This window comes from Pteropus vampyrus, unplaced genomic scaffold, assembly GCF_000151845.1.
Source record: "Pteropus vampyrus isolate Shadow unplaced genomic scaffold, Pvam_2.0 Scaffold217, whole genome shotgun sequence".
NCBI classification, from domain to species: Eukaryota; Metazoa; Chordata; class Mammalia; order Chiroptera; family Pteropodidae; genus Pteropus; species Pteropus vampyrus.
Window position 1 is genome coordinate 2,358,784 of NW_011888998.1, and position 27,226 is coordinate 2,386,009.

Consider the following 27,226-nt stretch of genomic DNA (forward strand, 5'->3'; position numbering starts at 1 on the left):
AATAAGACATATTGATATCATGTACCTGCTAATATAATGCACGGAGAAGGGCAAATTATGCAGTTTTCTTGCCAAAAATGCATAACTTTAATCTAATCATGAGGGAAAGAAAACAAACAAACAAACAAAAAAACACCAGACAAAAACAAACTGAGGAATACTTTACAAAATAACTGCTAGTACTGTTTTTCCATGGAGCGCCACTCTGGCTGCATTGTGCTAGCTCCCAACTCTAGGTTCCTGCTAAGTCAAGTGCCACAGTCATCTCCTTCCAGCTGCCATCATGATATCTAGCGGGACCTCATCAACCATGATGAGATGTTCTTGGACATCTACAAGATTCAAGAGATCATGGAAAGACTGTGCCTGGAGGTGGAGGGGAAAATGGTTAGTAAGACAAAGGGTAACATTGGTGACTCATTCATCAGTGAATCAGCAATGGAATGCATTTGCTAAAGGCATTGAGGGCGAAGGTGCACAAAGCACAGTAATCACTGATGTTGATATTGTCATGAACCATCATTTACAGGAAATGAGCTTCACAAAAAAAGCCTATAAGAAGTATATCAAAGATTACATGAAATCAATCAAAGAGAAACTTGAAGAACACAGACCAGAAAGAGTAAAACCTTTTATGACAGGGACAACAGAACACATCAAGCACATCCTTGCTAATATCAAAAAACTACCAGTTCTTTATTAGTGAAAATATGAATCCAGGTGGCATGGTTGCTCTGCTAGACTACCACGAGGAAGGTGTGACTCCATATATGATTTTCTTTAAGGATGGTTAAGAAATGAAGAAAGATAAACAAATTTGGCAATTTGGATCTATTTTCTGTCGTCGTCATAACAAGCTGTTGCTTTTCATCCACACACCACGACTAGGACAAATAGGACTGAATGTTATCCTGAGCTCTTTATTTTTTGACTTTGATTTATTTGGATAGGAGGCATTGTTTTCAAGAAAAATATGTCGTGTAGGTTGTCTTTTAAAAAATGCATTTAAACTAAACAAAAAAAAGCTGACTAGTACTATTCAAAAGTGTAAAGATCATGAAAGAACTTGCAAGAAAAGGCAAGAATGAGGAACTGCCACAGATGGGAGGAGAATAAGAAATCATATGACAACTGTTATGTGGGAACCTGTAAAGGATCCTGGAACAGAAAAAGGACATTGGTGAATACCTGGTAAAATCCAAATAAAGTCTGTAGGTTAATTAATACTATTATACCTATTATACTATTATACATTAATTTCTCAGCTTTCATCATTATATCATAATTATGGAAGATGTTAACATCGGGGGATGTTTGGTGAAATATAAGCGGGGAATCTCTATTATTGTAACTTTTCTGTAAGTCTAAAAGTATTTCAAAATAAAACTTTTTTTTTAAGCGAAGAGAAAAAGTGAGGAAGGCAGGAGAGGGTATTGGCTGTTAATGTCAGATAAAGAAGACTTTGAAACAAGGAATATTACTAGTGATAAAGAGAGACATTAAATAATGCTGAAGAGTCAATTCACCAAGGAGACATTACAGTCCTAAATGTGCATGCAACTAACAATAGAGCTTCAAAATACTTGAAGATGAAATAGGTAGAATCCAAAAGATAAAGAGGCAAATCCAAAATTACATTTGAAGACTTCAGTACTTCTCTCTGAGTAACTGATAGAACAAGTAGAAGGAAAATCAGTAAGGGTATAGATGACTCAAAAAACACTATCAACTGTTGGGAAAATCTCCCAGGGGCTGAGAGACCAAAGAGGCTGACAACCGTAGCATTACATCAAAAGTTTATTAAGGGAACTTACATACAACATATTTCTTGGGTGGCTGCAAGATGACATGGGTATCCTTTGTGCTACATGGCAGGCACTAAAGAATTATATAGAATAGGGCAGGATGGATGGGAGTACTGGTGACCTGCCATGGATAAAGAGAAGAATGCCTTACATGCTTTCTCAGGACAGTGCAACTGCCTGTTCCAAGAATCAGCACAGAGGCATAGGGGAGGGGTCGATCAGATAGTCTCCAAGGGTGTGTACGTGAAGCAATATCTGTTCTGGTCTGGATCTAGCTTGCGGGTCCAGCTGTGGTCACATGATGAAACAGTTTCTCCTCCACAGCAGCCAACTTGACCTGACATTTTTGGAGCATTCCACTCAACAGCGGCTGAATACATATTTTTTTCATCTAAGATTCTGCAAAATTAGAACACACTTGGAGAATTATGTCTTGATTTGGGATTGTCAAGAATGAGTTTTCTTCTCTTCTAGACAAGGTTCTCCAGGACACATGGACACAACTTTTTACTCCTCTGAATCTTATAACAGGGCTTGAGATATTATCAGATTTATCTATCATCAGACATATTAATCTGTTATGTAGTTGTGGTAGAGAAAATATGGTCATGTCTTAATACCAGAACCTGTGAATATGCTTCCTTACATAGAAAAAGGACTTTGCAATGTGATTAAATCAAGGATTTTGAGATGGGGAGATTATCCTGGATTATTTGGGTGGGCCCAATGTCATCCAAAGGGTCTTTTTAAGAGAAATTCATGAAAGTGTGAGTCAGAAAAGTAGGTGTGACAACAGAAGCAGAGTTGGAGTGTGTGCTCTGAAAATGCAGGATGGGCCAGGCGGCCTCTAGAAACTGGAAAAGGCAATGAAACAAATTCTTCCCTGGAAACTCCTGAAGGAATTACAGTCTTGCTGACACCTTGGTTTCAGTCTTGTGAGACCCATTTCAGAATTCTGCCTTCTAGAGCTATAAGGGAATAAGATTATGTTGTTTTAGCCACTAAGTTTGTGGCAACAGAGAACTAATATAGAAGTCAAATTTATCAATCTTTCTTTTTATAGCTTTCTAGGTTTGGACTCATGTTTAGAAAGACTTTTACTACTCTGAGATTATACAACTTCTCCCCTTGTTTTTTTTGAAACTTCCATGATTTTAGATTTTATTACTTTAATAAATTGACTGCTTGAATGGACCAGTCAGAGGTCCATAGCTTGATGTGAAAGAATAGAAAAATGGAAGCTTAGATGGAAGAATCCTTGTCTGTTTGACCTTTGTCCTAGGACTTGTCTTTCCTTACAGGAGTCTGTTAGCATAAGTGGGGATGACTCTTCACTGTCTAGCCAGCTGACGCTCAAGACAGCAAAACTTAGAGTTGGGCATAGTGTGCTGGGAGAGAGAGAAGACTGATGGAGCCAGAGTTCTTGTGAGAAGAGATGTGTTTTCCGTAGTTGGAATGGGGAGATGGAATATCCCATATTCCTGTGAAGAGATTTAGGTAAGCACATAAACCCAACAGCAGGGAAGGAATGAATGCCCAGGGGAACAGGGTCAGCTACATAATTTGTGGAGCCCAGTGCAAAATGAAAATGTGGGACCCCTTGTTCAAAAAATGGGAAAAAAGTGCTATTAGAGGTGCTAAAATATGAAGCTTTTTCCTTCTAGTCTCTCTCTCGACTTGTCATGGTGTTTCTTACTTTCTATTTAATGCCATTGTAAGTAACATTAGAATTTTAAGTTAACATGAATTTTACCACTCATCTTTATATCGTGCAATGCCAGTTTAAATACAAATATATTAGCATTTAACTCATATGTGGAATCACTAAAATTACACAATTTTTATTTCATAACTGGTATATGCATACAGTCGATCTTTATTATTCATAGATTCTGTTTGTGAATTTGCCTACTTGCTAAAATTTATTTGTAACCTCAAAACCAATACTCTTGGCACTGTTGGTCATTCATAGACAAGAGCATGTGCAGAGTGGGAAAAATTTCAGTTGTCCAACATGCAGGTCCCACCTGAGGTTAAACAAGGCAAAGTTCTGCTTTCTCGTTTCAGCTCTCAAATTGTAAACAAGTCATTTTTGCTGTTTAATTAGTGCCACATTTTTTGCAGTTGTGTACTTTTCGTTGGTTATTTCACTGTTTCAAATGACTCCCAAGTGTAGTACTGAAGTACTGTTTAGTGTTCAAAGGGCAAAAAGGCTGTGATGTATCATATGGAGAAAATATATGTGCCAGATAAGCCTCATTCAGGCATGAGTTATAGTGTAGTTGGTGGTGAGTTCCAATGTTAATGAATCAACGGTATATGTTAAATAAGGTGTCATTAAATAGAAACACACTTAAAACAAGGTTATGTATTGACAGTTGATGAAAATGTAATCAGAAGCTCCCAAGAACCTAACACTATATTTCTCTTAGGAGCAGTATGGTTCCGTATTCACTAATTCAGTGTTTATGGTGACTTTCTAGACTATAACTACTATAAATAACAATAATTAATTGTGTTTCATCTTATCAGAACAATGGCAACACTGCACAAAAGAACTCAATGGTTTTTACTCCTGTGATTGTGATTTATAATAAGAAATATATAGTTGGTTTTCATCCTGTTTCTGGTACAGAACTTCTAAAACCCTTGGAATTTCCTGAGCGATGAGAGTGACAAAAAAGTACCTTCTGTTATGTTAATGGTGACTTTTGGATCACACCTAAGTACAAGGGCCAGGAGAACCAACCACGTGATTAGAGGGTTGCAACTTTCAGTCCCACCACTACCCACACCTTCACCTCCCCACCGACCTCTAGAGAGGGAAGAGGGGCTGGAGGTTCAACATATTGCCAATAGCCAATGATTTAATCAATCATGCTTATGTAATGAAGTCCCCATAAAACCCAAAAGGACAAAGTTCAAAGAGCTTCCAAATTGGTAAAACAGAGTGCTTTCATCACGTGGACAGAAGTTCCTTTGGGATTTGTTCTATATATCTCTTCGTATGGCTGTTGATTTGTATCCTTCAATATCCTTTGCAGTAAATTGGTAATCTAGTGAACAAATGGGTTTCCTGAGTTCTATGAGCTTCTGTGGAAAATTAATCGAACCAATGAGGGGGTCCTGGGAACCTCTGATTTATAGATAGTCAGTCAGAAGCACAAGTGACAACATGGACTTGCAACTGGGACTGAGCTTGTAACCTGTGGAATCTGATGCTATCTCTGGGTAGATAGCGTCAGTACTGAGTTGAATTATAGGATACCCAGCTGGAAAATTGCTTGGTGGTGAGGGAACGCCCCACATATCATACTTGGTGAGTAGAATTGTTGCCTCCACTTTTTGATACACGCAATTCTACCGACATTCTTCTGCTTATTGAGAGTAAGGGAAGACTGAAAGGAAAAGAAAGTATGGTTTACCCTATTTTCCCTTTTCTTGCTATGTCATCGTTTTCAGCATGAGTGGTCAACTAATATAAGGAAGTAACACAAGTAAGAAAGGATACGATAGGTTTCCTTGGTTGTTTGTGTCTTCTAGGAACACCGTTACCTTCTTTCTGTGACAGCAACTTATTGGTTGGTTTAAGACTCAGAGTTTCTAGAAGTATTTGCAAGTAGATGTGGGCCTGCAGCCCACAGGAACACCAGAAGTAATGATAAAGCTCCATGATACTAAGGCAGTGCTCAGGGAGCGAGACATGCCAGAGGGGCAACGAAATCTGTCTTCTGCTCACCATCAGAGGGTGGGAGACACAGAAGGAAGGAGGACACTTAGCAAACTTCTGCATTTCATAGTGTATTCTGAATGTGGTCACAATCAAAATAACATAAGTTTGAATAGTTAATTCACTATATTTAAGTAATTAAGGAATTATAATGGACTATTTTTATATCTATTTTCTCATCCTGATCTTGAAAAAATTTCCTCATGTTTAGCATTATCATGCATATGAGATCAGATAACTACTGCAATTGGGCATACAATTCAACTCAAAATTTCCTGGTATCTAATGTAAGAAAATAAAACTATAAAGTGAAAGAAAAAATTATAATTCTATAGAAAGTCTTTTATCATTCATTGGTAAAAATTTTCAGAACAAGAAATAGAAAAATTACCTATCTAATGTGAGATAATATATAATTTATGAATCATTCTCAATTTGAGAGAATGTATATGAGTGTAACTGGATTATTGAGGTATAAACATGAGTTGGCTTTATTTTTTTCCAGGCCCCACTCCCCAACTGTGGTAGGTTGAACCTCCCTTTCCTACCAGGTGGTAGCTTTCTTAACAATTTCTTATTCTGATCCTATAATTTTTCATTCTCTCATGGTTCTGAGAATTCTCTCATGCCAGTACTTAAGATTCAGTTCTGTCCAAGTCTTTGTTTTCACATCTGATATAAATCTCTTACTTGACTGGGTAAGGTTGCCATCCGCTCTATGTACTTGTTGCTGCTTCCCTGGCTATCAGCACCAGACTGACATGGTGCTCTCTGTGTGGCAGGAATTTAAATGCTGGCCACCTGTGGGATGAATCCGAGAGCCTTGAAAAAATTTACCGACAATACAGTCACGAGATGTGAGAGAATTAGCTCCTGAAATAATCCGCCTTTCTTCCATTGTTTTAGTCCCTTCAGGCTGCTATAACAAAAACACTACACACTGGGTGACTTAAACAACAAACGTTTATTTGTCACAGTTCTGGAGGCTGGGAAGTCCACGATCAAGGCACCAGCAGATTTTGTGTCTGGTGAAAGCCCACTTTCTGACTCCCAGGCAGCTATCTTCTGGCTGTGTCCTCACATAGTGGAAGGTTGAGGGGGCTCTCTGGGATCTCTTTTACTAGGGCACTAATCCCATTCAGGAGGGCTCCACTCTCATGACCCATTTACCCCCAAAGGCCCCAGCTCCAAATACCATCAACATATGAACTTTGGGGGCACATAAGTGTTCAGTCTCTAGCCCCCATGCAAGTGCTTGTGAGGACACTTTAGGTTTGTCCTAGAGGCCCTTGCCTGGCACGCTGTAGAGGTGGTGCCAACAAGACGGCCCAGGCCCAGTTAACTCCCCCTTAGTGATGCTCTTATTTTTTGCCATGCCCAACAGTGGGTGGCCAGCTGTTTCATAGCCCCACCCTCTCAGTTCTGACGATGCTCTCTTCTTTCTCCTGGGGCATCAAGCACTCCGCAGAAGGAGATGGTTACCACCCCCAGGGATGGGGAGCAGTGAAGGAGAAAAGAACCTCTCTTCCTGACCAGCAAACTCCTCAAAGGCTAGCCTTAGTCACCTCTGTGTCCTCTCTTGTAGAGTAGGGACATGGTGAAGTGGAGAGCAGTATATGGTAATACTAATTTTCCCACTCTCAGTAATTCCTGAAGAGTGTTGGCTGACTCCTAACAGTTGGTGCACTTTGACCTCAGAATGTGGGGTGTTTTATACCATTATACCTACTCAGCTTTAGGTCTTAGCCTCCATTCCCGAACATCATCAAAACCTCTCTCAACATTTTGCGCTATAAGTAGGTGCACTGAAATCACATCATCAATCATCAATTATCAATAACCCACCTTTATCTCGGGCCTTGTGTTAAGAGCCAGGGTGAATACCAAGGACTTAAATATATTTAAGTCAACATATGTTTGACTTAATGATGCAGCAGGCAAAAAGATGTAGATTGATAGGGGAGATTGTATGTATATGCTAACAAAACAATGCAAAAAACAAACACCCAGAAGATGTGCTTTATGTTATATCCATTTTGCAGAAGAAGGAACAGAAGCACACTTATTTCAATGGGATGAGCTATTTGTCTTCACTCTCAGCTTTATTCATGCTTTAAAATTATTATTTATTTAGAAATAATTTACAGAAAAGTTGCAAAGATAGTACAGAGAGTTCCTGTATACCCTTCACCCACTTTCCCTTAATGTTAACATCTGAGAAACTAACATTGACATACTACTATTAACTAAAATATAACATCTTTGAATTTTACCATTTTTTTCTGCTAGTGTCCTTTTTCTGTATCAGGCTACAATCCAAAGTATCATGCTATACTTAGTCATCGTGTATCCTCTGTGTCCTCCAATCTGACAGTTTCTCAGCCTTTCCTTGTGTTTCATGACATTAACACTTCTAAGAGTTCTGCTCAGGTATTTGTAGAATGCATACAATTTGGGTTCTCTAACGTTTTTTTCTCATGATAAAACTGGGGCTGTGGATTTTGAAGAATACCACAGAGGTGAAGTATCTGTTTTGTTGATCATATAGCAATATGACTCATACCAGTGAGTTATTCTTGACCACATGATCAAGGTGGTATCTGCCAAGTTTCTCCACTCCAAATTTACTCCCCCCTCCCCATTTTATATTCTATTTGTTAGAATACAGCCACTAAGTCTAGCCCACATTGAAAGGGAAGGGAATTAAGTTCGGGGGGAGTATCAAATAATTTGTGGACATGTGTTAAAATTATCACAGTGATGAATAAATATTTTGGAGAAGAGCCTTTGAGGCCCTGCAACTATCTTAGTTTTCCTAAAAGTGTCACCCACTAATTTGAGCATTCATCAGAACTTACCCACAGCATTTATTCTGTGGTGTCTTAATGGTGATCTCCCCCATTTCTTCTATGTTTATTATTTGTAATTTATCTGTAAGAAAGTTTTATCCCTTTCTTACATTTTATTTATTTGACCATTGGTACAGGTGTCAATTATAAATATTTATTTTGTTCTTTGAGTTACAAATTTATGTTATTATTTATTTTTACTGCTGAAATTGTTCTGGCTTTGCTTTGGGAGCTCTTTCAGTTGGCTCCTTTGGACATGTCCTCATCTTGTCTTTCCTTCCCCCATCCACTCCTTTCTATTTTTCTTTTCTTCCTTTCTCTTTTCTCTTTTCCTTGTTTTGCGTTTTCCTTTTCTACAAGATGGTCAAGCTTGTTCTGTGTTTTCTCTGCCCCAGGCCTAGAAAGAGCCATTTCTCCAAGGAGCTCTGGTTCCTTTCATTGGAGAATGATATTTAGAAACCAAGATCTGAGTGCTAGTGTGTTCATTGCTACTGAGGTGACATTGCTTTGAGGCCCTTAGTGACAGAGCTAAGAAATGTATACCTATATTTATTACTGTATCTACTCATATATATGTGTGCATGTTCCAACTGTACCCTAACTCTCTAATCCAGCACCATAGTTCATTGGAGTCTTTCCTACTTGTTCATTTGTTACTTTTCTCTCTGATAGTAAGAAACCTGCTTCCCCTTATTTATAATATATTTACTTATTTGTTCAATCTTAATAAACACTTCAAGTAGTATCAGGATTGCTAATCTATACTCCTGTGAAATACAAATTTACTAACTAGGGTACAGTGTTTATGTAGAGTTCTTTATGTTTTTATCTTACAATTCAAGTAAAAACATTGTTTTCCAAAGTTAATTAGGCCAGCTCCTCCTCACTCCCTGCTTCAGTGATGTTATAACATATATTTGTAATACAGTTAGATTCATTTGTCACAACTCGTATTTCATCGTTGGTTCCCCTGACAGCCTGGTTAATTTTTTAAATTTGCACTCAATAAAAGTCACTCTGTATGCTATACAGTTGTTTTTTTTTTTTTTTGCATTTTGACAGATGCATAGAGTCATGTATCTACCACCACAGTCCTATACAGAACAGCTCCATTACTCTAAAAATTCCTTTGTAGTAAACTCTGCTCCTTTTCTCAAACTTGCCAATCACTAATCTGTTTTCTATCCTTATAGTTTCACCTTTTCCAGAATGTCACATAAATGGAATCATGTAATATGTAGATTTTTAGGTCTAGCTTCTTTCACTTAGAAAAATGCATTTAAGATTAGTTCATGTTGTTGCATGAATTATTAGTTCATTCTTTTTTACTGTTGAGTATGGATATTCATTATATGAATATACCACAGCATATCCATTCCCTTGCTGAAGGAGATCTAGGTTATTTCTAGTTTTTGGAAAATGTTAATAAAGCTGTTGTAAACAGTCATGTATGGTTTTTGAAAACTCGAGTATGAACAAGAGTTTTCAATTGATTTTGGTAAATACCTAATAGTGGAATCACTGGGTCATATAAGTGTATGTTTATAAAAAATTGCTAAACAGTTTTCCAAAGTAGATGTTATGTTTTGCAATCCCATCAGCAATTAGTGAGAGTTCTTGTTGCTCCACATCCTGTCCATCATTTGGTTGTCTACCCTCATTTTAAAGTAGAAACTGTCCCCCACCCCCACTCCCATTTCTCCCTTCCTTTAGCCTCTGCCTAGATTACGAAATAATCCATATTTTTGCTTTGCAGCTTGCTGGTATGAGTGAAGGTAATGATTTTAGACTACTTTATATTTCCATGGTGCACTAAAGTACTGTTGCATTTTTGATCTCCTAACGGTCCTTAAAGGTAATGGCAGCAAACATTCTTAGACTGGTATGAGAGATAATGGCACCCTACTTGAGAAGAATTTCTTTCTTGCTTTCCCAAACCTTTGCTTTGCAAGCCTCTTAGCTCCCTACTCCTCTCAGCCTCTTTTTAGCCTAACTAAATGAATCCACTGAAATACTAGGATGGTCAAAGGTCTTCGTTAGAAGACCTGTAGTGGCTTTGGATCTGGCAGGACAGACTACTCCATGTAGCTTTCCAGCTGGGTGGCTGGATCTTAATTCATCAGGAAGGAGCTGTGTGTCTGGTCCCTGCTCGCAGTCCCTGCTTTCTAACTTGACAGCTAGCATATTCTCATAGTCATTAGAGTCCTCATTTGTCATCTGACTGTTCTCATTTTGTGCAGGTGGCTGATAAGTCACATAATCACCTAAATCCAGGAACTTCCCTGACTGCATTGCAAGTTGGACGTGGGTTCCTAGACCATCTGCCCTGCGCTCTACATGGTCTGTGTTTGAGGATGTCACTTCTTCTGCCTGCTGCTGGCTTCTATTGAGATCTGCTGGTGGGACATCTGCATAATCTCTGCAGCACTGACAAGACATCCAGGGATGCTCCCCTTGGATGGCCCTGAGATCCAACCCTGCCATGTTGACGTAGTCATTTGAGGTCTGAGAAGAGCCTTCCTCATCGCTGAGTGAATCATTGCTCTCAGTTGCTGGAGACCAAAAACTGGTGCTGTTATGGGCATCCCCACAGCCTTCATTTTTTTCCTCAGTAGACTCCAGCTCCTGAGCACTTGGGAAGACAAGAAGGTTCCTGGGGAGGGTGTTGGTAGAAGCTAGAGTCTCAGTAACCTCTTCTGCTATGGGAACATTGACATAATCTCTTGAATCTTCTGAAGAGATGCTCAGGCTGTCTCCAGCTGCTCTGACATTGATGTAGTGTGCTGAGGGAATGGGGTTGCCATACATCTGGGCCTCCGTGGCATTGTCATAGATGCCCCTAGCACAGCTCACAGCATGGCTATGGGCTCTGTGCACCTGGAGGGCATTGTCTGCTTGGGAGGGCTATGAGCAAGAAGAGAAAGCCAGTGACAGGGTGGAAGCAGAACCAAGAACAAAGCCTTTCTTCTTCCCCACCCAGTACTGCTATCTGATCATTTTTTCACCCAGTTCTCCATCTTATAGAAAAGCACTGAATCAGGATCTCCAAATGCAAGGCTTTAGATGCTAGGTAGGTATGAGCAAAATGGACTGAAATTAGGGAAAGCAACAGTGTAAGTGTGATGATAAATTGTAATTGTTTTTTGGCCACAATGTGGAAGTTCAATGGGGTGTGGGGATAATATTATTAACGGAGAGAGCCTGCCAATTCAGAGCACATTGAGGGGCAACATAGCATAGTGGTTAAAGGTAAAGGCTCAGACTGAGGGTGCCAATCCCAGCCTCACCACTCTGTGCTGAGTTTGGGCAAGTTACCTAATCTCTCTGTGCTTTGGTTTCCTACATGGGGATAATAATGGTATCTACGTCATAAGGTTTTCATGAGGAGTAAATGGATTTCCATGTGTAAAGTGTTTAGAATATCTTCTGGCACACAGAAAACACTAAAAAATGTTTCCTGTTATTAAGGGGCAGCTGATGCACAGAATCAGCTGATTATGGTCATTTAGGATTCTGGTCTGATGTTTCTAGAATATCTGAATTTTCAAGAAAAGCTGGACATCTGGACTTAGAGTTTTAAATGTTGGCTACAGGCTCAAAATGTCCTTCAAACATTTAGTCCAAGCTAAACATGTATCTGAGCTGAAGTCTAAGCTCTAGATGCAAAATCCCTTCAAGACCCACTCGAGTCCTCAAACAGTTTCCTCTTTCCTGCACTTTATCAGTGGAGCCCAAGGATGGGACTGGCAGGAGAAGAAGCAACAAAGGTGGCAACATGGAGGTGGCCACATGGTGAAGAGAGGCCAAGTAACAACAGAAAACATCAGAAGCATAACTGCATTTGCTTGAGATGACCACCAGCCCGAAGGGACTGATTCTTTAAAAAGTAGACAAGGACTTATCCATGGAAATGAGCACCCTGACTTCAAAGCAGTCCCTCTGCTATCCCTGTGCCTCTGTCCCACACTGTGTGGGACTCCTGCCTTCAGAGCCAGAGCATGACATATGGGGTTATTGTTATCAGTTGGAACCTTCCCCTTGTAACCTTAAAACAGCGGCCCTCATCTTTTTGGCACCAGGGACCAGTGCTCCTATGAGAATCTAATGCCTGATGATCTGAGGTGGAGCTGAGCCAGTGATGCCAGTGCTGGGGAGCGGCTGCAAGTACAGACGAAGCTTCGCTCACTTGCCCACCACTCAATTTCTGCTGTGAGTTCCTAACAGGCCATGGACCAGTATGGGTCCATTGCCCAGGGATTGGGGACTCCTGCCTCAAAGGATAGCTCCCATTTGATCAAACGCTTTCTATACCAGCTATAGTGCTAATTGAAATAACTTGACGCAAGTCCCAGAAGTAATTCCCAAAGCAGGGTTTTAAGTCTGTTTTGAGTACTAACAACAATGCTGGAATATCTGTGACACTCCTAAGATGATTACTTTGAAGAGGACAACGCTCATTTGAATAAGCACATTATCATGTCTTTGTTAAAACAACCCATTGCAGTTCTAACATCATGTCCTGGAGTACTCATCCCCTCCCGTCCTTCTTAAAGTCTCAGGCCCTTGCTCCATTTTTCATAATGTTTCTACTTGAGCAGTGGTGGTCCTGAGGCTTGTCTTCCCGATTATTAATAGCCCTCAAGGGTGAGTGCCAAAGGGCGTGCTGTTTGTCTGTGGTGACAAGATTTGGGACCTAGGACATTTTCACCTCAGTTCTTCTGTCAGACAAGTCATTTCTCCCAAAGAGCTAGTCATGTCACGTGACTCTTACCATATGCGCCGAGGGAGGGCTGTCAGAGTTTCTGGAGAAGAGGCTCTCGGTACTGAAAATACGGACGCTCCTTGACTGACGTCTCCCTGAAAGGACAGAGAACAAATCCTGACAAAGGCAGCCAGTCCTAGCTTCAGCCTTAACACTCCCTGCGTCGTGAGTGCAGTGGGTTTTTGTGGTGTCTGGTGTTGGGGGGCTGGTGCGTCGTGAGTGCAGTGGGTTTTTGTGGTGTCTGGTGTTGGGGGGCTGGTGTGGTGAGAGGGTCAGAGCTAGAAGGATGATGTGCTCTGAGACCTGGAGCCCTCCGCAGCTTCTGTGGTGCCAGAGAACACTAGCACAATGGTGGGAGGTTGAGGAGGAGGCTCCTGGTGAGAATCTTCCCTGCTTGTAATGCTGGGGGCCATGTTCTCCTTCTGAATGTCTTGCCCATTCCTAGATGTACCCACTCGTCCTCTGTTACCTTGACACCAAGGAAAATCAAAACCCTAAACCTAGACAAACCCCTGCTCCCTTTTTAGAACTCTCTAGGCTCTTTCACTGGAGTCTCATCTTGTAGTCTATCTATCCCATTCTTCTTCTTGCTCCCTGAAGGTCAGAAATTTCTGAAAGTTTAGAGAGAGTTGCTTCTAGGTGATGAGAGGTGCATTCTGGGGTTAGGAGTTTTGTATGTTGGGACTCCATGGATTGGAAAATAAACTTACCCTGTTCTTCTTGCCTCTGGGGTAAAGAGTCATAAATATTTTTGGCTTGTTGTCTGAGTCTAGGCAGAGTTGGCAAAGGCATGACGGTAACTCGCAGGTAAGGACCTTGTCCTGCACAGCAATGAGAGAAGGAAACTCTTGGGGATGGGATGGTCCCTGAAAGCATTCCCCAACCTCACCCTGCATCATAAAAACTACATGATCAGACTTGACAAATTCTACTTGAGCTTTAAGAGTAAGGGACTCGGTGGACAGAGCAGGGGCCCAGAGGTACTAGGGCAATGACTTTCCAAATGGAACTACACTCAGCACCAAGTCTTTTGGAGCCACAGCCTAGGATGTTGAGCAAATCAAGGACCAGTGTGTCAGATAAGAACAGAGGACTCCCTGGTGCAATAGTTTATCCCTGGGAAATAAATTGAGCTTTAAATGGCAGGCTAGATTATTGGTCTTAGTGTGTCTCAACTTTGGACAAACAAGGGACTCACGCTTCTTCCGTTTATTCCAGTTCCGCAGGACACAGACAACCGCGATGACCAGGAGGAGGGCGAGGAGTCCCGCAAGCCCAGAAAAGATGCCGATGCTCTGGTCTGTAGATCTATGAGGAAAACTGAGTGCCAGGCCCCAGCCGTGGGAGGTGGGAAGGTTGGAGAAGATGCTTTCTTTAGGAGTTCGAGCCCGAGGATTTGGAATGGGAGCCAGGTAGGGGAAGGCCGGGTAAACTGAGCTATGTGGTGGAAGAGGGTCATCTCTTCATGGACACAGGAGAAGGAGCTATCCCATGTGAATGCATATTGGATACCAGGGGTTTGCATGTGATATTTATTTAATCTTTGCAACAATCCCATCTGTTTTTGTGGCCATGGAACCTGAGATTTAGACTCAGAAAGGTAAAGTCACATATCAAAGATCACACAGGTAGGAAGAAGCAAAGATGGAATGTGAGTCTAGGTGGGTTTGGGCCCAAAGATCATGCTCTTTTCACTGCATCACATTGGCCTCCAAATCTGCAAAGTCATCTGTCCTTGCTTCCTACTCCTGGGCTTCCCATCTTTCCGAGAGGAGAAGATTACCCAATTTATAATTAAGGAGTGGCTCTGTGACAGAGTCCCAGCTGGCATGCACTTGGAGAGCCTTCGCAGCACCAACTTGTGGGACTGGTCTCCAAGCAACACTCTGTTCTGTGTTATTTAACCAATGGAAACGCACCGAACAAGTTCTGTGCTGTTTGCAATTCCATTGGAGGTCAGGGTTTACTGCTCTGAGTTGCCTATTGTAACAGCAAGCAGCCAGTTGAGGTTACAGGAGGAATCGCTAGCAGATCTGCTACTCCTAAATATTAGGAACCAGGTAATCTATCAGGGATTTTTTTTTTTCTCCTGAGTTCTAGTCTTGTTTATCCAACTCTATACTGGATATTTCCATTAGGCTGCCTAACAGACATCCCAAAGCCAATCTATCTGAAACAGCACTCTTATTCTCCCATAAATCTGCTCCTCCTCTGGTGTTTCCCATCATCTGGTAGCTCGGTCTAAGACTGTCCTTTACTTTACTGTCTATTTCTTTCATGTCCCACTTCTAGTCAACCAGCAGATTCTGTTGCTCGACTCTGTGCATTTATCCCAAACCCAATCACCTCTCATTCCTCCACTACCACCCCTTGGTCTAAGCCATTGTGTGTTCCATGTGGACTTTTGTAAGAACCTTTCTAAAGGGTCTCCTTGCTTTCACTCTCAGCCCCAATGTACTATCTTCACTCATGAGTCAGCATGATCCTCTAAACAGTAAATCGGATCATATCCCTCCTCTGATTGCAACCCCCATGACTTGCCATCCTACCTGGGATAACAACCATAGTCCCTACCCAGAGAAGACTTCATGATACCTTATGTTCTGGCCTCTGCCTACCTTCTGACCTCATTCCTACCACTTTCCCTTTGACTTTGACCACTAGGACTCCTTGTTGTTCCTTGCCCATGCAAAGCCCAGTCCTGTCTCAGACCTGCTGCTCTCTCTCCTAGCTGTCGGCATGGCTCAGTCCCACATTTCATCTGGGTCTTTTCTGAAATGTCACCTCCTCAGACAGGTCTTCCCTGGCCACACCTGATTACTCTCAGTCCCCTTACTCTGCTCTGGTTTTTCTTCATAGCGTTCATGACTGACATTATGTTATACACTGTTTATCTGATTCTATCTGACTCTCCCACTTGACTGTAAGCTCCAGGAGGTTATGGACTTGTGTGCCTTGTTTACCTGCTACCTGGAACAGTGTCAGGTATAAGAATTTCTTAAATGAATGAATGAGTGAGTAATAAACAAGTGAATAAATACAGAAATTATTCTTTGGGGTGGGTGCTCCAGGTTTCTGATTTTATGAATTCATTCCTCATCAATGCACCTGTCTACCTGCAAAGTGACATGTACTCGTCATGGTAATAACAATTATTTCCCCAAACTGCAGCGATTTAAAATTTATTAATTTTAATTTCCTGTCCCTGACTCTCTGTTTCATAGCAGTTATCATAGCACTAAAATTTATACCTACCAGCGTTCCTAAAGTTTCAACTGCTGATGGACTTTTTTGTTAGTAAAATATTGAAAGTAAAGATATAGTAGTGAAATTGATATCCACAATTAGTTCTGCGAACCTTTATATTCTAAAGACATATCTTTATTATATTTATGATTACATTTTTCGTTTATGACAAATTTTTTAGGACCTAAAAACACATCTTTGGGAAAAGTGGGACTTCTGTTTTCATCATGGTGGGATATAGTATTTTTCTGAGGGGCAATTGGTGAGCCCTGAGATGGGAAAGATTGAGGGCTGCAATTGGGGCCTCTGTGAGGTGAGAAGTCCAGCCAGGCCAGGCAGCTAGCTCTAAGAAAATCCTGTGTTATCATGGCTTTTCTCTCCCTCAGCGACTCCTTTTCTTCCTCAATATCTATTCCTTTCCTCCCAGCAGTAGCAAACTTCTCTGAGCCTAGAGTTTGATGGTCTCAGTGGACCTGAGCCTGGTTGTAAGAGATGGTACCATTGCCGAGTAGAAGCCCCCCAAGGTAGACCAGGGCCCTCTGTGTAATTCAGGGAAGGGTGAAGCTCACCACCCTGAGCCACTCACCTGTCCAGACTGCCGAGAGTGACCTGTAGAGTACTGGGCTCCGAGGTAGTCCCTCTGATTTCTGAAAGGGTTGGGGTGAGGGCATCCATTGTCACAGGAACCTCTCTGGCTTCAGCTTCTCCTTCTAAGCCTTCTCTTAATCATAATCAGCTAGCCAGCATGTCTGCCATGTTTCCTGGCTTTTCCTAAATTGCTGACTCCCAGGGAAAAAGGCAAAATAGGTTTGTATTTTATACATAATCCTGAGCAGTAGAACCACTTATTTTCAGTATATCAATAACAGAAATCCTCCTGATCTCCATGTGTCCCAAACATTCCCTAATGCACAACTTTTCACTCTCTTAACTTTTTCTTCTTGTATCTTTATTCATCAAAGTCCCTCACAATAAAAGTCTATTGATTTTAAACTTTCAATCTTTATTTCTAGCACTTTCTTTCCCCCCAACAAACCCCCTACCTTGTTTCAACCCCTGAAACATCAGGCTGAGTTGACCCCAAATACAAAAACAGCAGGTTTGGTTCTACCTGGATGTGGCTACAATGCCTACGGTAGGAGGGGAGAGTTTGTCGGGGCGCGGTGCTGCCCTTGAGGTGGGTCAGGGAGAAGCCATAGTCTCTGCGTTCTGGTGCAAGTGTGAGGGGCACAAAGGTGGAAGCTGCCGAGAGGCCTGAGAGAGGCTCTGTGAGAAGCTCGTCTTCCCCAACCCCCAAAGCAGAGAGAAAAGAGCAAACACTTTGCCAGAATGGAAACAGAGAGTCAGGGACAGGAAACGGATACCACCAATGTGCTAATGAAGCATGGGGCACAGGAAATGCTACTCGGTTCTTAATAAGAGAAGAAAACACGTTCCTGCACCTGCTGTTCCCTGGATTGGTCAGGTGCACTGTGGTCCGTAGGGAGTGCGATTAAAGAGGGGCAAGGTGGCGGGGCATTTGTGATTGCTCACCCTGGGTTTCCGAGGCATTTCATGTTTTACAAGCTTCCAGGTTTACAAAGGTTGTTTTCATAAACACTGCCTAGGTGATTTTGGTGGAGCTGATCTGTGTTTTACATTTTGAGAACCTCTGTTCTAGGTATTACCCCAGAATGGAGTGATGCTAGCTTAGCAGGGCTCCTGGAGGCCATTTCAGCACCGCCCCCCGCACCCCACTACACACACACTCCCTGAAACCCTGCCCTCAGAGGCCCCCAGCTGCTGGCTGTCTCACTCACAGGGCTTTTCTGGAGCAGATGAATCCAGTCCTGCTTGTCACAGAACCAGTTGTTCATCCCCTGTGTCTACCTAAAGTGTCCTAAACTTTGAAGATTGTTCAAAATTTGTTTCTAACTTCCTTCTCCTCTTCTTCTTATCAACCTTGTGAAACTCTCTTTGCATCTTGGGAGAATCCAAAGAGAAGGAGCCACTAAGAGAATTATGAGGGTATGAAGAAGAGCCTCTGAATTTGCTTTCCACAAGAAATTAGATTCTCAGATGGATAGCAGGGAAGACAGCCAGTGCCTCATCACCATGCCTCTCTCCCATCTCTTCCCTGAGCTGTCAGCCCCTGCCTCGTATGTGCCCAGGCTCAAACAGGGCCCCCAAGGGAGGAGGTCCCTGGCTGGCTCTCCCTGGAGCTCTGCCATTCCAGATCCTCACTGCCCCCCCTTAACCCCGCAAGTAGGCTTACCTGGCAGAAAGCAGAGATGGCTCAGAAGCAACCAGTTCTAAAGCTAGAATTTGGGTCTCTGTCCACTTCTTTAGTTCAGGACCGAGTAAGAACTAGGACTCCTCATAGGAAAAATCCATTACTCCAATTCATGGCTGGATCTATTGGAATAGAGAGGCTTCCCAGGTCTGTCCTGAGCCACTGGAACCAATAGGAGACTGTGTGCGAAACAGGAACTTGAAAGATGATATGCGGGAAGGGCAGATGGAACCAAACCTTAGAACCCTGACTATTACTTAAAATTTTTTTTACTAGAGAACTTCCTCCTGCATGTGATCATCTCTTATCTACCCAGCCTGTCTGAGTCAGACTAATCTTGCCTCTGGTCTTCTGATTCCCTCCTTCCCCACGCTTGAGGGAAACAGCCTCCTCAAAGGAGGCTCCCAGGTACAGACAGAGCTCCAGGTTTCTAGGCCCTGGCTGTGCCCTTCCACCCTGCTCTTTTTTTCCTCCCTATGGTACATAAACTAATTAAACCAACAATTAAACCACTAAATAAGTGTCTGAAATTATTCATTGTAATAGTGGGAGGAAACTACTCATTCCTGGGAAACAGGGTATATGTTTTAGACCTGATTGCTCTAGTGTTTCCCTTTAACCCCTTTTAATGATTTCAGGGGTTGAATGTGACATATGAGTCTAAAGTATTGTTAAAGAGAAAACCACAGGCCCCAATAGCATTACTTGTGCTGAAGCCTGTGTTATCAAACCTAGACTTAATACCTGATTTAACTTCAGTTTCAACTTCTCCCAGAAATCTAATCTTAGTCAACCAGTCTGAAATCTCCAGGTCAAGGGCCAATAAGGTAATCTGTCACATGGGCCCTCTCCATTCCCAAAGGAAGAAGAGGCAACTTGCTTGACAAAACCCTTGCCTTTCCCTTACCCCGCAAAAGAAAATGTCCTGGTTTAAAAATACTCCCCCTTTTTTATTTTGCTAATAACTCCTCTACCCCATCTTTTTTTCTATAAACCCCTCAGAGTGCCCTTCTATTTGCTGGATTGGGTGCTGCTGCATTCATGAATTGCTTAATAAAGTCAATTAGATCTTCAAATTTACTCTGTTGAATTTTGTTCTCTAGCAGTATTAAGATTTGTTTTAAATAGAACTTATGTATCCAAGTGGGCAAAGCCCTTTGAGGGGAAGGGCCTGCACATTAACTCATTGATGTTGCTAATGCCAAAAACCTCTCAGATCCTCTTTGGAAAGATAGAAGCCCTGTGTTAAGAGAATCAACGTGAGTTCAGAATCAAAATTGCTATTTGGGTGATCTTGGGCAGACCCTCTAACCTTTTTAGGTGTTTCTTTGGATGTAAAATGACAATAATAATAGTATTTAGGGAAAGCGGTTGTGAGAGTTAATTGGGCTAACAAGGAAAAATGCTTGGCCTTGGACTTGGGGCATTTGCAAAAGCAGTTAAATGGGGCTGCTATTATTTTATTATCTCATGATGCATGATGCTCATTTCTTTATACTTAATGGACTGGCTGCTTTGCCTTCCTCTCTTCCTCTCTAGATGCTTAACCTGCCTACCTTCCATGTGCTACTTTATTCTTTAAGTGCATATTTATGGGAGGTCCACCGCATGGCGCTAGGCACTGGCTTTGCACATAAAACAGACTCGGTCCCTGTCCGGGGTGGTGGTTGGTCTTGGCTGACTACCCTTTTGTCGGCACTCTGTATTCTAGGCAGACCAAGCTTTTCGTCACTTTTATACTTGGGGCCTTTGCATGATAAGTTTCTTCATTTTAACAGCGGTTTCTTTTCCTCTTGTAAAATTCCAAGAGGTAATTCTTAAAATTACCTTTTAAGAGCTTATACAGGTTATTTCTGGGTTTGGGGGCTTGAGGTATTTTGTTACTTGTTTTGGACACTTATTGCTTGACTTATTACAAAGATTGAGTGGTTTTTATTAAAAAGCTGTTATTTTAATAAAAAGCACCCTCAGTGTCACCACCTGTGTGAAGCTTTCCCCTTCTGAGAACTGGGTTCTTGCTCTGCTGAGCCCCCCATGGCGCCACACGTGATAGCACCTCTCAGACGCTGGGGTCAGTTGTTGAAATGTCTGTTTCCTCAGAGGGGTTTGGAAACCCCTCCACGCAGGGACTGCTTTATTTATTGTATTTCTGACGTTTGGCACAGTGCCTGACCCGCAGGGTTAACGGGGCCCTCCGAGAACTGCTCTTAGGCGCTTATTGCTGCTGTAAATTTATGATCTAACTGTGTAATGGGTGATACTCAGGAAGAAGTCAGTGTCTAGTCATTATTCCTGTTGTGCACTCATCAGCCAAAGCAAGAGGGCCTGGCTTCCCTGCCTCCTGTGGGAAGAGAGCCCTGAGTTTCTGCGTTGGGTCTCCTCCGCTCTAGGAAGGGGTTAATGGTGGCTTTAGTATTGCTGGGTCAAAATGTCCAAATCGCCCATGTGAAGACAAATCCAGCCAGGCTCTGTTTTTGAAGGTCAGGAGCTGGGATAACTAGGCAGGACTATCGTGGGAGCCTTAATGGTGGTGGTTCCCACCCGCCCGCCCGGTTCATTTGCTTGAATCCCGGAGGCCTTCTCCAGTCCAGACAAGTCTGAAACAAAAAACAAAGGCAGCAAATACCTTCCTTTTAAGCTAAAGTTGTGAGAGAGCAGGGTTAGGACAAAGAGATTTAGAAACTACCAAAATATTTCTCTTCTCTGCTCCCTGTCCTCACTCCACCCAAGGCCCTAGGGAAGAGCGGGGAGAATATGGAAGCAAAGAGTGTGACCAGGCTAGGAGATAGTTTCTGTTCCCTGCTCAGGCTAAGCCTTACTGAAGGAGGTGGGCTGGCATTGCTGACAAGGTAAGAGAACATTTTCCTTAAGCCTGAGAGCAGAGCGGACCTTGCCTGCTTGGTCCTTCTAGAGTCACATGTGGCAGCTTCCCCTTGAGTCCTTGCAGCTGCAGAACTGGAGCAGAGATAGCTGTGAGGCACGTAAGATGAGCAAATGTCGGCTGAAAGCCCAAGGCTCCCCTCAGGCCATAGGTGTCCCTCCACCAGCCCACACATGCACAGAGATTCTGACCCCCTGGGCCCTGGCAGGAAGGAGGTGAACCTTCAGCAGAAGCAGGGTGTGTAGTCATGTTAGGAATGCAATGAGGGCACAGAACGACTCAGAGGAGGCAGCAAGGTCAGAGGACCTGGGGACCAGACAGCCACATGACAATAGGACTGAGAGGCTAGAGCAAGGAAGGCACAGGTCAAGATGGTTTTCTTTGTTCCCTTTTTGTGGGGGTGAATAGAATATCATTTCAATCATTTCATTAATCAGGGCGTCTTGAGCAAGCTATGGTAGCACACGATATATCTTAATTTAATGTTTTGGACGAGCATTTTCTTTTCACAATTTGCATGTCACAGGACAATGGCATGACAGTGGGGCTTGGATTTGCCTGTTTCTTTAGTATGAGGCTAAGCCCGCATGTAGCACGTGTGGTAGCCAAAGCTGCACTGACCTTTCGTTTTTCCCTAGCTTGCAGCCACACAGCCACACTGCGATCCCCTTAAACTGTAAGATAGATCATCGTTGGTTTTCAGTTCACACTCTCCAGTAAATTCCCATTTCATGAAGCCAAACTTACGATGGCTTTCAAGTTTTGTCCCCACTTCAAACCCTCCATCTCTGAACGTACCTCACTCAGTTCCAACTCCTGGCTTCTTTGCATGTCCTTTAACAGAACAAGACCTCTTGCCTCAGAGCCTTTGCACTTGCTGTGTCCTTTACTGGGGATATTTTTCCTCCATATAGTTGTATAGCTCACTCTCTTACTCCCTTCACATCTCTTCACAATGTCTCTGTCAGTGAGGCCTTCCCTGACCGCTCTACAACAGAGTGACTCTCTCTCATGCCCTGCGCTCCCTATTTCCATTTACGCTTGACCTTTCTTCCTGGTCCTTGTTGATACTTGACATATTATATATTTACTTGTTTGTTTTGTCTCTCTATGAGACTAAGTTCAAAGAGGGCAGGACTTTGTTTCGTTCCCTGTTGTATTCCCAGTGCAAACAACAGTGCCTGGACAATAATACTTGTTGAATGAATGCGTAGACTAACATCTAAGGGAGAAGACGAGAACATATAACACAACTAAGAGAGACCTCTCGCAGATCTTGGTGAGTGCTCGCTAGATCAGAGCCACATTTGATCTGATTTAGAAAAGAAACAAAACAGATTTCTCACAATTCCAGGGCTGTGGAGCAATTTGTCTTTGTTGCACGTGTCAGTGGCTGAGCCTAAGTGAAGCCTGCCTGTGCACGTCCTGGTATGCACACGCGATAATGCTGCTTTCCAGGGGGTTTAAAGCAATGAAAGAGAAATGCCATTTAGACAATCTCTGATGGTTACTGATAGCAATGTTAGACACTAGAGCAAGTATGGAGAATGTTAGAGTTGGAGAAACCTTTGGCACACAGCAAATTAGCAGCAGGGTCAAGATTATAACACAGGTCTTCTGATTCCCAGGCCAGCTCTTTCCACCATAGTTCAAATGAGGCATCTTGCTTCTCCTCTTTAATTTTATGCCACTCCATTGGGTTAGATCTCTGGATTCCCAAACTACTGCTCTTTCCACATCAAATTCCAAAGCAGAATCAGCTAGGTAACAATCTCAGCAGCCTGGGCTACAACTGCTAATTGTACACTATGTTATTTGAGCACACATTGAGAATTATAATGGAAAACAATCCAGACAGGATCCAAATTAGGCTTCTTTGTATATTTAATCACACACCTTGTTACATTGTCACCCAGGCTTGGATCATTTCAGCACTATTTATTTGTTTTTTTTTTTTTTTAATTTAGAATCACAGCATTTCAGAGATGGCTGGTTCACAGTGATTTTTTTTTTTTTTAAAGCTACAGCTAACCTTACAGAAAACAAAAAACAAACCACTTTTGTTGAACACCTGTGGGCTCTGAATCATCTCTGAGGAATTATGTTTCAGACCTTCAAAGTGTAATCTGAAAATCTTCGATGTACTTCAACTGTCTCCTTGGAGAGATGGACAATCAAGCCAACAAAGCAGCAGAGCAGGGCTCAGGTCAGGGGTCTCCTGCCTCTTGGATTGCCACGTGTCACGATCTTACTCCTTCTCTCTAATTTTTCTGTTTTAGATCCTCCACCATAAGGTGAGCAGAAAATCATTCAAACCCCTCTCTCCTACCTGATCAGCAGTAGTTGAAGTTCAAAGGTTTGGTAGGGAAGATGCAGGAATTCTTGTCCGGAGAAGGGTTTTGAATCACCCTTCACTCGAAGTCAAGAATTCCTGCATTTAGATATTTGTTCTCCCTCTTACACGTGACTGAGGCCAAACATTGGTTCCTAGCCCTTCCCTTCCCGGCTTCACTTCCTCTTTCAAGTAAATTTTCATGTATGTTTGCTTTAGATAATGCCAACACAGGAAGATTTGGTGCTATAAAACACAAATCAGACTTTTAATGTAGTATTCCTGCATTTAACACAGCAAGAAAACAATCTAATCAATTGTGCTGTGTTTGGAGGATGGTCTACGTGGTCTCTATTACAGAAGAAAGCAGAGAAACCAAGTGGTGCCCGAGCTGGAACTTAGAACTCAGGCACAGAGTCTATCCAAGAGTAGAGCGGATGCACTTGGCTCTGAGTGTGATGGCACTGGCCACTCAGACAGTTCAAGTATTTCCCCCTGCTTAGATTTCAAGAGAAGTTAAACATTTGATTCTAATTGGTTTTCCAAATATGTGGATCATTTAAATCAGTGGGCCTCAATATTTTTGGTACCAGGGGCTGGTGATCTTATGAGAATCTGATACCTGGTGATCTGAGGGGGGAGCTAGGGTGGCGATGCTGGTGCTGGAGAGTGGCTGCAAATACAGATGAAACTTCGCTCGCTTGCCCACTGCTCACCTCTTGCTGCCTGGAAGTTGGGGACCCCTGATTTAAATTCTCATTGTAAGTGTGATATGGCATTCTGGTTTTGACACTGGCCTCTTAGGAGACACCAGTGGGAACCCGTTCTGAAGAGACTGCTTCCTTCTACGTGTGTCTTCTGAGGACAGGGAGGTGTCTTTGAAACAAATTTCAGAAGTAAAGACTTATGATTAGTTCCACATCAGGAGATGGGCAAGCCCAGAACCCAGAAGCTACTATCTTTTAAGGCTAAAAGTATTATTACAGTCTATGAATCTAGCAGGTTATTACCTCTCATGGCTTAGGTTCATGTTGGGGACAACTGGATGATAATGACACCACACACAAAGATAGTGACATGTTTGCGTGCTTTGTTTACAAGATTTCAAAATTATTTGCTGATAGATGCCATTTTCATCCTCCTTGCTCGCAGTGACATGAAGACCATATCCTGACAGATCTAGGTCAGGGGCTGGTAACCAGCTCACTGGTACCCAATGAGTCATCTTTGGATTTGCCACAGAGTAAGTCAGGGAGTTGCCTGGTTGTGTGTGATTGAGAGGGAACCAGTCAGTCTTGGTGAAGTTTTCAACAAACCCAATGACCTCAGGGAGGATATGATGGCTGAAAAGCAGGGGACTCACAAACCATTATTAAAGATAGAGGATGACAAAATTATTCTTTTCTAGAACGGGGGGTAGGGAAAAAGATGGAAGAAAGGAGCTCCCTTCCATATGGTAACTCAGGTCCAAGGAGCTAAGCTGGCTTTATACTCCATTAAACAAATATCTTAGGATACATTGGTCTTTGCCAGAAGGCTACTTTGAAGTTCATTCTTCTCTGTGCCTTATTGCATACTGGGGCCAGGAGGTATTGATCCTTAAGATGCTGTTTGGCATAGCAGAGAGGCATGGATGTAGGGCCCAACAAAGACAAGTTGAGAATAAGAGGGGAAGTGTAGGGCCGAACTCTAGAAAGGACTCTAGGGGTGTGTGTGTGTGTGTGTGTGTGTGGGCACGCACGTGTGCACATTCGTTTTGCATCTCTTTTTAGCAAGGGTAATTGGGAGGGAACCTACAATGGAAAAAAGAAGACTAGTTCTGTTTTGTGAATGACTTCTGTTATCAAATAATACCTGGCCTCTGATATTCATTTATTTATTACTTGCTTTTTCTTTGCAGCCCGTTTTAAAGAAACGAAGTGGGCAGTGTAGCTGTATGTGGAGAGCAGCCTGGGACAGAGGCAATAGAAGTGGGGACGGGACCTCTTATGACAGGCCGTTTCCAACCAGGGCTGCTTCCTCCTTCACAGCCGGCCTATTCAAATAGCTAGGAGAGTTGGGCTGTTCGTCAGCATTACACTGATCCTAAAGGACCTTGGGCAGCCGACAAAGTCCTTTCCTTCTATGTTTTAAAAGAGAGCTGGGAACTTGATTGCACACTTCGATTAGAGTTGCAGGAAGGAGTTCTGCGATGTGAAAGCTCAGAACCTAAATGACCTGCTGAGAAGCTGTTTTGACCTGAAATTGGGGCCTAACACCAGCCATGCTAGAGACTTAATAACCAGGACAACAAAAAACAAAAAACCCAAAACAAACCAAACAAAAAAATCTTTGGGGAGGCAGGGGCTGGGGAACCCCAGAGGGAAGGTAGAGAAAAGTGCTAATATAAGGGGAACAAATTTTCCCAAAATGCATTTCATTAAAAAAAAAAGGACTGTCAAACCCACCTCTTTCTTATCCTTCCAAATTCATGCTTTTTCAAAAGCTCCAACTTCACGGTTTTCTGATTGTGAATTCTAACCAAAGTGGGTAGAGCAGAGCTCCCATCAAAGGGAATGAAACTGGCAACCAGGGCCATGAGTCACTGAGGGAAGCAGTGGCAGGCAAGTGTGCCAGGATCCAGCAGTGAGCTGAGTTCTGGGCTCACACAGATGGGGTTCTCAACGTGGCTGTGACAGATCCTTCCTCAGCTTAGACCACCCAGGGGCATCACCCAAACGTGGAGACACACTGAGGACAGCACGGTTACGAGTGGGCGTGGGTTTTTATTCTCAGTGCACAGCAGTACTGACTTCTGCTCGTCAGCAACAAGCTTTATCGGTTCCAAAAAAATTAAATCCCTTTTTTCTGTCTTTAAGAACTATTCTTCCTGTCTCAGTGGTACAACATAGTTGAATTTCAGATTTGCCAGTTTATAGCATTTTTTTTCTAAGAGCCATATAAATACATGCAAAAACATTGTACAGAGAGCTTAAATAATATCAAAATGCAAACACAGGTTGGGTGCACTGTTAAGCTAAACTACAAGTTACGGCAACACACACTGGGATACGCACTGTTCTGATGTCACCATTGGCTTATTCATGTCATGCAGACCACAGTGGTTAAATCTTTTGTTTTGGTCTTTTTTTTTTTTATACAAAAATACCAGTGCTTGCTTGCTATACTAGTTACTGAAAAAAAAAAAAAGAAACTCAAAATTCCTATCTGCGTGCTGATTTGAAAAGAACATAGATAGATTTGTTGGCACATACATATGGCATATTCACATATGGCATATATACACATGGGGAGAAAACACGAACCAAAGGCCAGCTTAGTCATGGGGAGCTCACCTCCCTCCATCTCT

The 27,226-nt window shown here is 42.5% G+C and overlaps 1 protein-coding gene and 1 pseudogene across 1 annotated transcript; one reads left to right on the forward strand and one right to left on the reverse strand.

Annotated features, from left to right (window-relative positions):
* Window positions 1-303: 303 nt before the first annotated feature.
* LOC105300746 lies at window positions 304-950 on the forward strand (annotated as a pseudogene).
* A 9,095-nt stretch (window positions 951-10,045) lies between these two features.
* Window positions 10,046-17,067, reverse strand: LAX1 (lymphocyte transmembrane adaptor 1). The gene is made up of 5 exons (XM_023538310.1): window positions 16,979-17,067; window positions 14,345-14,454; window positions 13,857-13,967; window positions 13,156-13,241; window positions 10,046-11,288 (listed from the first exon to the last, which is right to left on the reverse strand). Exons 1-5 carry the CDS (start codon window positions 17,065-17,067, stop codon window positions 10,374-10,376), a joined length of 1,311 nt encoding a protein of 436 aa, XP_023394078.1. The 3' UTR covers window positions 10,046-10,373.
* Between the last annotated feature and the right edge of the window lie 10,159 nt (window positions 17,068-27,226).

What these genes read in the sequence shown, in the direction of transcription:
- LAX1 (XM_023538310.1), bottom strand. Translation starts at nt 17,067, where the DNA reads ATGGATGCCCTCACCCCAACCCTTTCAGAAATCAGAGGGACTACCTCG. An exon ending in CTGGAATAAACGGAAGAAGC is followed by an intron (nt 13,968 to 14,344) that starts GTGAGTCCCTTG and finishes ATTGCTGTGCAG; the next exon opens with GACAAGGTCCTTACCTGCGA. An exon ending in GCCCTCCCTCGGCGCATATG is followed by an intron (nt 11,289 to 13,155) that starts GTAAGAGTCACG and finishes TCTTGCTCATAG; the next exon opens with CCCTCCCAAGCAGACAATGC.